Source organism: Hylobates moloch, unplaced genomic scaffold (assembly GCF_009828535.3).
Source record: "Hylobates moloch isolate HMO894 unplaced genomic scaffold, HMol_V3 SCAFFOLD_22, whole genome shotgun sequence".
In the NCBI taxonomy this organism is placed as follows: domain Eukaryota; kingdom Metazoa; phylum Chordata; class Mammalia; order Primates; family Hylobatidae; genus Hylobates; species Hylobates moloch.
Window position 1 is genome coordinate 25,055,252 of NW_026652297.1, and position 13,352 is coordinate 25,068,603.

General features: G+C 49.7%; 1 protein-coding gene across 1 annotated transcript in view; it reads right to left on the reverse strand.

Annotated features, from left to right (window-relative positions):
- LZTS1 (leucine zipper tumor suppressor 1) overlaps positions 1-13,352 on the reverse strand; it is a 58,610-nt gene that overhangs the window by 5,359 nt on the left and 39,899 nt on the right. Inside the window, exons 2-3 of the mRNA XM_032143734.2 lie at positions 3,796-4,274; positions 1,749-2,552 (exon numbers count right to left, since the gene is read on the reverse strand). Of these exons, the coding sequence (XP_031999625.1) occupies positions 1,749-2,552; positions 3,796-4,140 (1,149 nt within the window). The 5' untranslated portion in view covers positions 4,141-4,274. The remainder of the gene's footprint in view (positions 1-1,748; positions 2,553-3,795; positions 4,275-13,352) is intronic.

Sequence of the window (13,352 nt, forward strand, 5' to 3'; positions counted from 1 at the left end):
ATATATAAATACATATATTTATATATATTTATACATATATAAATACATATATTTATATATATTTATACATATATAAATACATATATTTATATATATTTATATATATAAAAATATATATATATAAAAAGTATAAGAGTAGGGATTTGATCCTAACAGTTTAATCACTACACCTCATTGCCACCATGGCTAATGTATTTACAATCATCTGGATCATAAGCAGTCAAGCTGAGCTTCAAAGCCAGGCCCATGCCTCAGCCATGACTGTGTCATTCCCTTCATGGCATGAATACAGGGTTGGCCTTGGAATGAAATTCTTGGTCCCAAGCAGGCATCCTGGATAGGGTCGGATTTTCTCCAGGACTGTGCAGTGTTTCACTGAGGGCAAGGGGAAATTTCTACTGTGAAAGGAAATGTGAAGGTGGCTTCCAGGCTTGTTCCAAGAATCCATTCTGTAGAGCCACATGCTCTGGCCTTCATTCACTCTTAAGATTCAGCCAGATTTGCCTTGGTCTCCCATGACCCCAAATGGCCAAGATCCAGAGACTCATGGGTCTAACCTGTGGCTTCGGTTTTCATCATTGCTCTTGGCCAAATTTTGATGGGGGATGGGGTGGAAACAGAGAAGAAGAGCAAGAGGAGAAGACAATGATTCCTCGTTTGACAGATGTGGATTGGGCTCTGCATCCAAGCCAGCATCGTGCTAGTCACTGGGTAGAGCAGTGAATTTGCAATGTAGTCTTTATCCCAGTAGAGGGGAGAGAGGAGGGCTGGGTGCATGCAGGGGTGAGGTCAGAGGGTGTGGGCATAAACATGGATGACAGAAAGCAGGCTGAGACAGAAACCAATACCATTGGTGTTAAATGGGGGTGATACAGCTGCCAGCAGCGGGCAGGTTAAACCACTGGTTGTTGACTTGCACATAACCAGGGGTTTGCATGTAGACTGAGATTTGGACTCTGAACTGGGGGTGAGGCAGGCACGTAGACAGACCAAGCTGGGTGCGAGCATGTAAAGAGGCTCAACAATGGACTTGAACTCCATGGGTCATCCAGACCATCGGGCTGGTGAGAAAAGCTGCTTTCCACTAATAGATGCAGAGGTTATGTGGTTCTCCAGGACGGTCAGGTACAGGTGCCTCATTTCCAAGTGTGATCGGGTGAGTGAGTGTGTGTGAGTGTGCAACTGTGTGAGCGTGGGACTCTTTCCTTCCTCTCCTAGGTTTCCATCTCAGCTCACCAAATAGAAGTTCCACTTACACTTCAGCAAGGAGTGGCCACTTCCATCACTGAAACCTGCCACCAATAGGGTCCCTCTTACTAGTGGGTGCGGTCCCTCCCTCCAAAGCAACAAATACATTCTGTGCTCTCTTGGGCCCCTGGCCCTGCGTGAGCTCAGGCACGGCTTGTGCTTCTTCTGAGCCTCCTGGGAGCAGATTGAAGGGAGGTCGGCCCACAGCCTGGCTGGGCCTTGGTCATCTGGCTTCCGGCTTCATGATTAATGGCTCACTTGGGAAATTGAAATCTAGGAGCCATGAGGGTGATGTTAGGGACAGGAGGAAGCTCAGATGTAAGTCGATCCCCTAACATGGTTTGCAGGGAGCCCCTTCTTTGGGTGATAAAGCCAGCACATTAGCCCCGCTTGCCTGCGCGGTCTGTGTTTGCACGCTATTGGCCGGCACCAGAAGGAGAAGGGGGGTACTGGCGCCAAATCGCTGACCACCCAAGCCCATGCGCCCTGCGTGGCCTCACCTCCCACTGGGTTTCCTCCAGCGCGGGGCCGAAGCTGGTCTTCTCCCTCTCGTAGGACCTGAGCTTGGTCTCCAGCAGGTCCTGCTCCTTCATGAGGCTCTCGAGCTCCTGCCTGAGCTGTCGCTTCTCTTGCTGAAGCTGCAGTACCTGCAGGTGCAGGACCTGCTGCGCGCGCTGGCTCTTCTGCGAGGCCTGCTTGAGCTTGCTGCCGCCTTTGGGCTCCGGGCCCTCCAGCTCGTCCCTGCAGCGCCGCGGCCGCTCCTCGTAGGCCAGGCTGGAGGCGAGCTCCTTCTCCTCGAAGCTGCGCTGCAGTTTCTGGAGTGCGCCCTCCCTTTCCAACAGCTTCTGCTCCAGTTCCTGGATGCTGCACTCGTCCGTGGAGATGGGGGAGCGGACACACGAGGGGCCCTTGTCTGCCTTGTTCGAGTGGCCCAGCTTGCTACCTCCGTCGGAGAAGGACAGAGCCTTCAGGCTCATCATGTTGCTGTCCTGGAGGACGATGCCCTGGGTAATGTTGTGGGCGGAGCCCCCAAAACGGCTGGTGGGTCCCACGGGTGTGACCAGCGGGTCCAGCTGGTAGCTGCTGCTGGTGCTGTGTGTGGGCAGGCTGGACATGGAGTTCCGGCCGGAGTCTGACAGCGCCCCAGAGCACAGGCCAGGCTTCAGCTCCTGCTCCTTGGGTTTGTCTGGAGGGGCAGGGTGCAGCTGGTGGCTAGCACTCTCTGGGGAGGAGTGCAGGATGGCTCCTGACCGCGGCAGCACAGGCTTGAAGGCTGTGGGCCTCACTGCACCCTTGTCGGAGCCCTGTAGAGGAAAAGGACCACGGTGATTCATGTACGCGCATTGCACCCTCCCTCCCCGGGCACGTGCGCCGACCTGGAGCCAATCTGGGCTCTCTGAGCACATGCAGCACCCCTCTTGGTCAATTGTCTTAGCAGATCTTGCCTGTTGCTTTGAAGCAGCTGAAAGTGATCTCTCTTAGGAAGGAAAAAACCCTAATGGTGACTTGGGCACTTTGTTCTGTGAAATAGCAACCTGCCACCAGCTTGCCCCAGTCCTCCTGAGGTGATAAACACCATCTTGAGGCTTCTGCTCTAGGTCTCTGTGTGGGGCAGGTTAGGTCATTAGGCTGGCCGAGCTTGCTGTCCCTCTCTAGGTCCATCCCTTCTTCCTGTTCACTGCCTCTTCCATTAAGCCTGGAGCAAGGACACGGACCTGGCCTCCTTACAGGGCTGGGAGGCTTACTCCAAATCACAATCCTTTTGTAAAACTGTAATTTTCCCTGGTAGAGTGCTTCGCAGTTTACAAGCCCCTTAGTTTGAAAAGCTGAATGCTCTATGCAAACATAAGAGGCGCTTTCCTAGTAAATCAAAGCCGGGGATTCATTTCCCCAGGGCAAGGGGCAGAGGACTGAATAGGAAAATTGATTTCAGTGTCCACTCGTGGGACGCACGAGGGCTTGAGCTGGTGTGAGGGCTGGATTTCTCAGTGCCTGGGCCTCTTTTGCCCTAATCTCTGGTAAATGGATGACAAAATTCCATCCTATATTCAAAGATGCCCCCAGGCGCAGCATGAACAAGGAGCTAATGCACACCAGGGCAGCAAATGAGAAGACCGCACCCATCCCCACCAGTCTTCTGGGGAGAGAAGCGGTTAACTCCCGGCCTGCATCCTCTTCATCTGCGCTTCCAGATGAGAACTGTGCTCCCTCTCCTTCCCGAGGCTTGGCAAACGCCTGGATCCTACGTTGACAATCCAGCTACATTTCAGTGGGACTGCAGAAAGCTCACATGTCCCCTGTGCTCTTTGCTTACGGGCTGACCCAAGACTTCTGCTTCAGGGGGACTGAGCGATGCTCTAATTCCTTTGTGCAACCTTTGATCTCTGCGGTGTGGCCACAGGCTTCTGCCAGCACCCCTGCCGCTCTGGCTTTTAGGAGTCTAAATGCTCAGGTCACCACTCCCCCTGAACCCCCAGACTCTCCACCCCCATTTTGCTTTCTCCTGCCTTTCCAACCTACTTAAACTTGCTGGCGACCCCCGCTTACCATTTCTAGCTGATTGGAGAAGGGCATGAGCTTGGGGGGTGTGGACGGGTCAAAGTCCACCCCAGCCTGGCCCCCTAAATCCCCGCTGGACAGTGCCGTGTAATCTGGGTGGTGGACGCCCCGGGCTTTCTGGCTGACCTTGATGTAGAAGAAGTCTTCGCTCTTGCCTATTTTGGAGCTGGACTTGCCGTGACCCGAGTCCTGGGAGAAGCCAAACCTCAGCAGCCCGTCGGAATACCGGTTGAGCTTCTTGAGGTGGGAGGACTTGCGCAGCTTGTACTGCGAAGCCCGGCAGTGCTTGCTGTGGAAGCTGTGGCCGGAGATGAGGCTACTGACGCTGCCCATGGTGACTCAGGGCTGAGGATGGGGCAGGGCGGGGTGGGGACCTGGAGAGGCTGCGGCAGCAAGGGGCAGTCCTGGTTCCGTGAGGGGACTGAGGTCATAGCAAAGCCCTCACAGAGACTGCGAGAGCCGTAGACCTGGAAGAAGACACAAGACAGAAGTCAGCGTGGGTGGGAGTGGTCACAGCACACTGCTGATTCCGACTTCCAAATCTGGGCAGTAGAGAAACACATGTCAGAGCCCAGCACTGTCTCCACCAGCGGGTGCTCCGTTCCTTCTTCGTTTGCCTGATAATTCAACAAACATTCACTGGAAGCTCACTTCAGACAAGCCTCTACTCTTAAACACTCGGGACCCAGCAAGTGACTAAAACAGTCACAGTCCCTGCATTCCTGGAATTTAGGGTTACAGTGGTGTGGAGAGGCCAGAAGCAAACCAATGTACACTATAGCAGGTGGTACCAGTGCTGCGGGGGAAACTGGAGCAGAGAGGACAGAACAGAATTCTGGGAGGTGGCTGTTTTATGCAGGAAGGTCTTCTTTTGTTAGGGTAGCATTTTAAAAGGCTTCAAGAAAATGAGGGGGCAGCCAGGCATGGTGGTTCATGCCTGTAATCCCAGCACTCTGGGAGGCTGAGGTGGGCAGATTGCTTGAGTCCAGGAGTTCGAGACCAGCCTGTGCAACTTAGAGAAACCCCATTTCTACTAAAAATACAAAAATTAGCTGAGCGTGGTGGTGCACACCTGTAATCCCAGCTACTTGGGAGGGTGAGGTGGGAGAATCGTCTGAGCCCTGGGGATCAAGGCTGCAGTGAGCCACAATCGTGCCACTGCACTCCAGCCTAGGCCTGACTCAAAAAAAAAAAAAGAAGAAGAAAAGAAAATGAGGCGCAAGTCATATGAAAATCTGGGGGGAGAGGGGTTACCAGAAGAAACCCCAAGTATAAAAGCCTGAGTCCCTGAGGCAGAGGGGGCTTGGCTGTGTGAGACCCGCATGGGAAGCAGCCTGGCTGGAGAACAATTAGCAAGGCTGGGAAGGCGAAACAGAAACCAGGAGCCAGCAGACATCAGACAACAAGGAGGCTGTGCGGCTCAAAGAGCTCTGGCTTTGCTTGGGTTGAGACAAGGAGCCCTGGGATGGCTTTAAGCAGCTGATACCTTGATCTGCCCTAGGTTAGGGAAGGTCGCTGTGGCTTCCGGGTGGGGAAGAGGCTTATTGAGGAGACGGGGAAAGAAGTGGTGGCCAATTACAGACTAATAGAGCTAGTCTAGGGTGGTAGTTGTGAATTAAGTTTTAGATGTGGTGGTGGCTCATGTCTGTAATCCCAGAATTTTGGGAGGCCAAGGCAGGAGGATCACTTGAGGCCAGGAGTTCAAGACCAGCCTGGGCAACACAGTGAGACCCTGTCTCTAAAAAACAATTTTCAATGTAATTTTGAGGTTGAGCTGACAGGACTTGCTAAAGGATCAGATGTAGGGAGTGAGTGAAAGAGAGGAGTCAGGGATGATGCCAAAGAGAGGAGTTTGGTTGAAGACATTCAGTTTGCAAAGCCTATTTGGCATCCAGGGAGTGATGGAGAGTAGGCAGGAGGGTGAGTGGGCAGCTGCTGGGAGCTGCAGATGCACTTGTCAGAGCTGGGAGTGTGGAAGTGGCTATGAGACTAGATGGGGTCACCAAAGAGCAGATGCAGAAAGACAAGAGAGGCCTGAGGATGGTTAACATGGAGCACTCGGCATCTGGAGGTCAGGCAGATTAGGAGAAGTGAGGAAGAGCAGCAGAGAAGGTTTTCAGGGTGATGCAGATATAGAAGACCTAAGAAAGCCAAGTCAGGAAATTGTTTCCTAAAAATGGTGTCAAATGGCCAGGTGCAATGGCTCAAGCCTGTAATCCCAGCACTTTGGGAGGCCTAGGCAGGCGGATCACCTGAGGTCAGGAGTTTGAGACCAGCCTGACCAACATGGTGAAAGCCCGTCTCTACTAAAAATACAAAAAATTAGCCAGGCAAATTGGGCATGGTGGCATGCACCTGTAGTCCCAGCTACTGAGGAAGCTGAGGCATGAGAATAGCTTGAACCTGGGAGGTGGAGGTTGCAGTGAGCTGAGATCATGCCACTGCACTCCAGCCTGGGCAACAGAATAAGATCCTGTCTCAAAAAAAAAAAAAAAAGTTGGCAAGTAGTGCTGAAGTAAGATAACAATTGAGAATTAGTCAATGCATTTGGCCATGTGGAGATCTTTGGTAACCTTGACAAGAGCAGTTTTGGAGGAATGGTGGAAGGAAGGCCTCACTGAGAGGATTCAAGAGAGAAAGAAGGAGAAATTCATTACAGCCTTCATGTTGAGAAGTACCCAGCCGACTTGGTGTGCATTCTAGTTATATCACCTGCCAGCTATGACATGGAAGGTAAACTGTTTAACATCTTTAACCTTCAGTGTTACAAACTAATTCTAAGATACCCTTAAACTTTTTTTTTTTTTTTTTGAGATAGAGTCTCGCTGTGTTGCCCAGGCTGGAGTGCAGTGGCATGATCTTGGCTCACTGCAACCTCCACCTCGCGGGTTCAAGTGATTCTCCCACCTCAGCCTCCCACGTAGCTGGGATTACAGGTGAGCATCACCATGCCTGGCTGGCTAATCTTTGCGGTTTTAGTAGAGATGGGGTTTTCCCATGTTGGCCAGGCTGGTCTCGAAATCCTAACCTCAGGTGATCCACCTGCCTCAGCCTCCCAAAGTGCCGGGATTATAGGCGTGAGCCACTGGACTGGGCAATTTTTTTTTAAAAGTAATAGGATAGCATCTAATAATCAATGCTTAAACAATAACTACCTTGTCAGTCACCAGACAGGAGAAATTGGGATGTCAATGCCAGCACATGTGCAGATTCAGGCAAATCTCTAAGTTTAGATCACACGATTTTCAAAGCTAGGAAAGGTTGTGTGATTGTCATGCACCGTGAAGTATTTCTTAGTCAAAAGACAGATAATCCAATTAAGAGGGGGAAAGCCACAAGTTTAATAAAACAGGAGATGCGGAAGGAGCCTCTGTTCTTTGCTGAGCTCTAAATTACACCATCCATCCTAAAGGGGCTAAAGAAATCCCAGGTGGGACATGGAGAATTGCATGGGCACAGCTGAAAGGGAGCCAGAAACTTTCTGACTCTGTTTTTTATTTTAATTTAATTTTATATATATATTTTACAATTAGCAGTTGTGCATGGAGACCCTGTGCCTCTGAATATCTAGGCTGTGATTCAAATTTGCATTATTATCCTGAAGAATAAAGAGGTTATGTTATGAATGAATATGTTCTATATTTCATTAGGAAAAGCACGACACAACGAAACTTCATCGTGTAAGTTTAACATATGTTTTGATGTGAAAAGCTTTTTATCGAATCGATGGCTTTGTAGACTCGAAGAAATACAGTGAAGCAGCCTACCTCATAGGATTGTTATGAGAAATTTAAGAAATACCACCATAAGATAACAGCTCTGGAACATTTACTTAATACTTAGTACATAATAGGCACTCAATAAATGCTTGGCAGTCTTATCGGTATCTGTTACTTATATTGTGACCATTGTCCTTGCCATCATCCATCATCCCTATGGATATTGGGAGCCTCAATGTCCACGCTCACTTTCCAGAGCTAATCCTTTCCTTCTAAATGCAACCTTTCTGCCTCCCATTCCTGTGAGGCGTGACTTAGGAGCACAGGGTGGCTCTGCTGATATAAACTTGACACTGACAAAGTGTGTTTTCATCCCCCTAGGTCATCCATCTCTAGCTTAGCTGACACCTCTGGTTCCTATGGGGCGAAAATACTACTCTGGTCCACATGCAGGGGTGTCATTTTGGGCAAAAAGACCCTCCCGTGCTCTGCGCAATATGCTCAGCTCCTTCCTTTTTTGCCACGCAATACACATTGATGAACAGCTCTACCTGCAGGGCTGTACAGACAAGACCATCAGCTGCGGCATCGGCAGGAGTTTGATTTGAAAATCAATCTCTCTGAGGTTTCTTCATTTACAAAATGAAAACATTAATATTAAATAGGAACATTAGGGAGACGAAACAAATGAACAGAAGGAAAATACAATGCCTGGCACGTGGTAGGCGGTCTACAGATGTGTGCACGATATGTGTTGCCTTCAAGCCTATGACACCGCTGGAGGCTATCAACAACATCGGTGCATCAGTGCTAAATGGATCTGTTTATGGTTCTCTTCCATCTCCTCTCACCTCCATCTCCTCTCACCTGGGCCTTGAAGGAGCCTCCCAATGTGTTTCCCCAGTCTGTTCATCAGACACCTCTGAAGCGTCCAGGTCATAGCACTTCCTAATGGGAACCCTTCTAGGCTTCCCACCGTGTTAGAGTACAATGCGGACTCCTCACCTTGTCCTGCATGTCCTAGGGACAGCCACACTCATCTCTTTCCTGGTGGGTGAACATATGAAACCTTGACCCATCTAGGAGCCTCTGCACTTGCTGCTGCTTCCCCTGCCTGGAATTCTCCTCCCTGGGCTCTTCACATACATCAGCCTTTCTCATTTTCTAGTTCTCAACTTGAGTCTCATGTCCGTAAGGTGGCTTTCTCCAGTTAATCTTGAAACCCTTGCATCCCTCCCCGATTACTTTCTACCAACCTGTTTATTCCCTACATAATGCTTGCTCTCACCTATACTAATCTTATTATTTTTTATTTATTTTTAAATTTTAGAAACAGAGTCTCATTCTGTCATCCAAGCTGGAGTGCAGAAGGTAACAGTGATCACAGCTCACTGCAGCCTCCAACTCCTGGGCTCAAGTGATCTTCCCACCTTAGCCTCCAGAGTAGATGGGATGATGGCATATACCATTACTCCTGGCTAATTTAAAAAATATTTTGTAGAGACAGGGGTCTCGCTGTGTTGCCCATGCTGGTCTTAAAGTCCTGACCTCAAGCTATCCTCCCACCTTGGCCTCCCAAAGCACTGGGATTACAGGTGTGAGCCACCACACCCGGTCATATCTTATTTTGTTGACTGATTGATTGCCTGATTGATTTTTTATTGAGACAGAGTCTCACTCTGTCACCCAGATTGGAGTGCAGTGGCATAATCTCGGCTCCCTGCAAATTTAGGGTTTATTGTGTGTATCTCTACCAGAATCTGAGAGTAAAGGTTTTTGTATCTAGAGCTCCTAGAACAAAAAAAGGGAGGCTGAGGCACAGACTCACAAGGTGAGATGCTGTGGCCCTGGCCACTCAGTGACCAGTGACAGAGGTGGGATTAGAACCCAGGCCCAAATGCCACAATCTCCATGCTAAAATCGCATGCTGCGATTGGGGGCTGTAGGTGAAGCCCAGAGATGTTAGGGTTTCTGTCCCAGATAGCAAAATGAGGTTCCTGGGTTAGGGAAGAGGAAGCCTAGAGGAGGAATCAAAAGCAGACTTCTCTAGCCGAGCTTCATTTCCCTTTTGGGCCAATGCCAACAAGATTGTAGGCACTCGGAAGCTCTGTCATTCACCTGGGCAGCAGCCCTGTGCTGCGTCCTAGAGGGTCAAGAGGAAGAAGACGGACAATGCCAGGAGCCCAGGAGAGGGGTGGCTGAAGAATGGCCACCTCCAGTCCTCCCAAGAGCATTCCTATCCCTCAGCCCAGATACCCAGCTTGCCACTCCCCAGGTCTTGACACACAGAGCTTTGAAGTTTGAGGAGAGTTTGGGATCCACTTGAAGCTAAGCTAATCACCTTTAAGTGTCTAGACTTGTTTCACTGTCAACTTGGAGAGAGCATTACACAAAACTCGGCTGTGTTCCATCCTGGTTCCAAATCCATCTTCTCACCTGCCCCCGTCCAACTTGCTGTCTCTGCCCTCCATAAGGACAGGGTCAACAGACACATTTTTATTGCTAGGAAACAAATTCCTAATGACTGGGAGCACCTATCTGGGGTGAAAATAAGAAATCACATAGATGTTGGGGATTCAGGAAGGGGACAGGAAGAGGGAAGAAGGATGGAGGGAAAGTAAAGGAACCACAGAGCCTCACACTCCACATGGCATGGTGACCTGCTACGTGAGTTCCTACGGAAGGAATCCAGCTAGAGTTGGACTTTAGACCTTAAGAGAAGAGAGAAAAAGAGAAAAGGAACCCAAAGCAGCTGGGACTGTCCAGCCTACCCTTCTCAGAATCTGGCCCCCGGACCAGTCCCAGCCCTCACACCCCTCCCTGACATGACCTCCCCTCAACTAGCCCACCTGCACTGTGGGTGGCTGCTCCACCAGGACAGGGAAGGGCCCGGGATATTGCGGAAAGCCCTCACTTTTGAGCAGCTTCTACTCAAAAGTAGTGGGAGCACCTGAGCTGCCCCATCCCCAATCCCATTCTGCATTCTCCTTCCCAAAGGAAACCAAGGCTCAAGGCAAAGTGACACCTGCCTCTGATGGTCCCTTTCTGGAATGTGGAGACAGAGGCATGGAGTTGCAAAGTGTCTTTCTGGATGCAGAGAGGTGTGAACTAACCTGACTCATCGTCTCATCCCAAACCAACAGTCTCCCTTCCCATGAGTTGAAGCAGCTATGCCTTGGCCCACGCCAAGTCCCGGGTTCTGCCTGGGAAAGGAAGTGGAGGATTCACACACACCCTCCTCCTCCTCTGCCTCCATGCAGTGTGCAGAGGTCACTCCCCAAGCCGGAGATGTTCAGCCTCCAACCACCCCGCCTCCTGCCTCCTCCCTCCCACTCAGCTTCTGTTATTTCCCCTCCTGCTCCCTGACATCCTTCCCTCCTTCTCCCCCTCTCCATCCCACACCTCCTCCCCTAAGCTGCAAGGAGCAGGGGGAAAGGCCGCCAGCACTCAGCGGTGAGCTCACGGCTGTGCTGTGCTTCTGTCGTCGCTGCAGTCTGCACTTGCCCCTCTTTACCCCATCCATTCCTCCCAGCACTTTTGCCCTTCGCAGGCCCACAACGATGCAAAGTGTTGTGCTGGCCACTCCCCAAGCCCAGCCAGCCAAGTGTGTCCTCAATAACTGCTGTGCCAAGTAGCCTGTTGGCAGGACTGAGCTGATGGGCCTGCACTGTGGGGGAACATTTAGTTATTTCTTCAACAAATATTTATTCAGCATCTGACATGGGCTAAGGACTGTGCAAAATGTAGAGGATCAGGTGGAAAAGAGGGGAAAGGAGAAAGAAGGAGAATAATTAATGAATGGTAGGTTAAACAAAAGCCAGAGAGACTGGCAGGACAGGTGTGTTCATGTGTGTTCATGTGTGCACGTCTTTGTGTGTGCATGTGTGAACATGTGTATGTTTATGTGTGCATGTGTGTCTACTACTTTAGATGGAGTGGCCAGGAAAGCTTCTGAGAAGATGACATTCGAGAAAAGCCAGCCTGATAAAGTGGTTTTGTAAAAGGATGCCCTTATCGGGAACAGCATGTGCAAAGGTGCTGAGGTCTGGATGAACTTGGGCTTGGTGTCAGAGCAGCAGTTCTCAAATGGGGGTGATTTGGCAGGACCTGGAGACGAGACATTCTTGCTTGTCATGATGGGGGTGCTACTGTTATTCAGTGAGTAGAGGTCAGCAATGCTGTTAAACATCCTACAATGAATGCACACGACAGCCCCACGACAAAGAATGATTTCACCCAAAATGTCAATGGTTCTGTGGTTAAGAAACTGGTTTGGGGAGAAGAGGAGGAAAATACGAGTTTAAAACACCAGTTGAGTCACTGATTCAGTGACCGTGGACATGCTACATAACCTCTCTATGCCTCAGTTTCCTCACTTGTAATATGAAGGTAACCATACTGGCCCTGCCACATGACTTCAGGAGGGAGAGGGAAAGAAGTAGGAGCTTAGAAAGTATTTTGAAAAGTCCCCAGTGCTGGTCATTGTTAGTATTCTTTCTCATTATTATTCCCCAGGAGAGCTCTCTGAGATGCTCTGTTGATTTGAGAGGCACTGTGGGGCTGGACTCCCAGGGCAGAAGCTGGTCTGGCCACAGAGGTCTTAGTGCCACTGCTTACCCCACGACTGCCTTGAACTTGGAAGCAGGTGAAGACTGGGCAGGGAGATGTGGGTCTTCCCTTCACTGGTGCAGAGCCTTGAGCCCCCTCTGGGCTCGGTTTCCAACCACAACACAAGGGTCTGGATTCATTTCAGTCTTCTTTTTTTGAGACCTCTTAAGAATTTAATGAGAGCTGTCAACCCCTTCTTCAGAAAAACGCACCCTCCTCCAACATTTTGGCTCTGACTTCTAAGGGTTCCCTAACCCCTAATGCCCCTTGATTGACCTAGTTTAAAAACATTAATACATCCTGCTCTGGGGGGATAGAACATGAACTTTGGAGAGGAACAAATAACGTGGTCTTGGATTACTGACTTCACTTTAACGACTCCCTGCTTCCCTTCAGGAACTGGAGAGACCATTGGAAGTGAAACTAAAGCAAATGCGTTGCATCCTCTCAGGGCAGCCCCATCCCTCCAACACAGACTCCAGCCTGCAGCCGCTCCAATCCCCAAGAGGTGGGCGGACCTTAGACCTATCAAAGTGGGGCACGAGGTGGAAGAAGGGGTCTGGATGGTCAGAGGGGCAGGCCCTCTGGACTGGCAAGCAGGGCTCAGGGAACAGTGTCTCCCGAAGGCTCGCCCGATGCTCACACCCCACACGGCAGCTTACTTTTCCTTGTGTTTAATAAATTTTTAAGATATGGAAATATGTACAAAAATAACCCAAGTACCCGGTGCAGAATGGACAATTGTTAAAATGTTGCCATATTTGTTTCAGAAATGAAACAAACATCTCAGAGTTGGAGTCCCCATTCCCTATTCCTTCTCCCCACTCCCACCCCTAATCTCTCTCCCCAGGTGGAAAATTCTCAGGATTTGAGTGGGAACATTTTTGGATCATTAAACATATTTTAACATCTATGAATGCTGTATGTTTTTTACTTTACATAAGTGACATCACGTCCTATATATCATTCTGCAACCTTGATTGGTTTATTCGACCTTTTATTTGATACTTGGGATCCATGCATGTTGACAGCATGTAGAGCTAGATCTTCCTATTTACCTGCTGTGTAATACTCCATCTCATTTATTTTACTATTCCCTACTTAGATGTTTCCATTCTGTTGCAAAAACCCTCTTATATATGATTACTTTTCCACGTGTGAAAGCTTTACTAAGATTTATTTTATTGGGGGTCTCAGAAGCTGTCAGTTTTCAAAGCC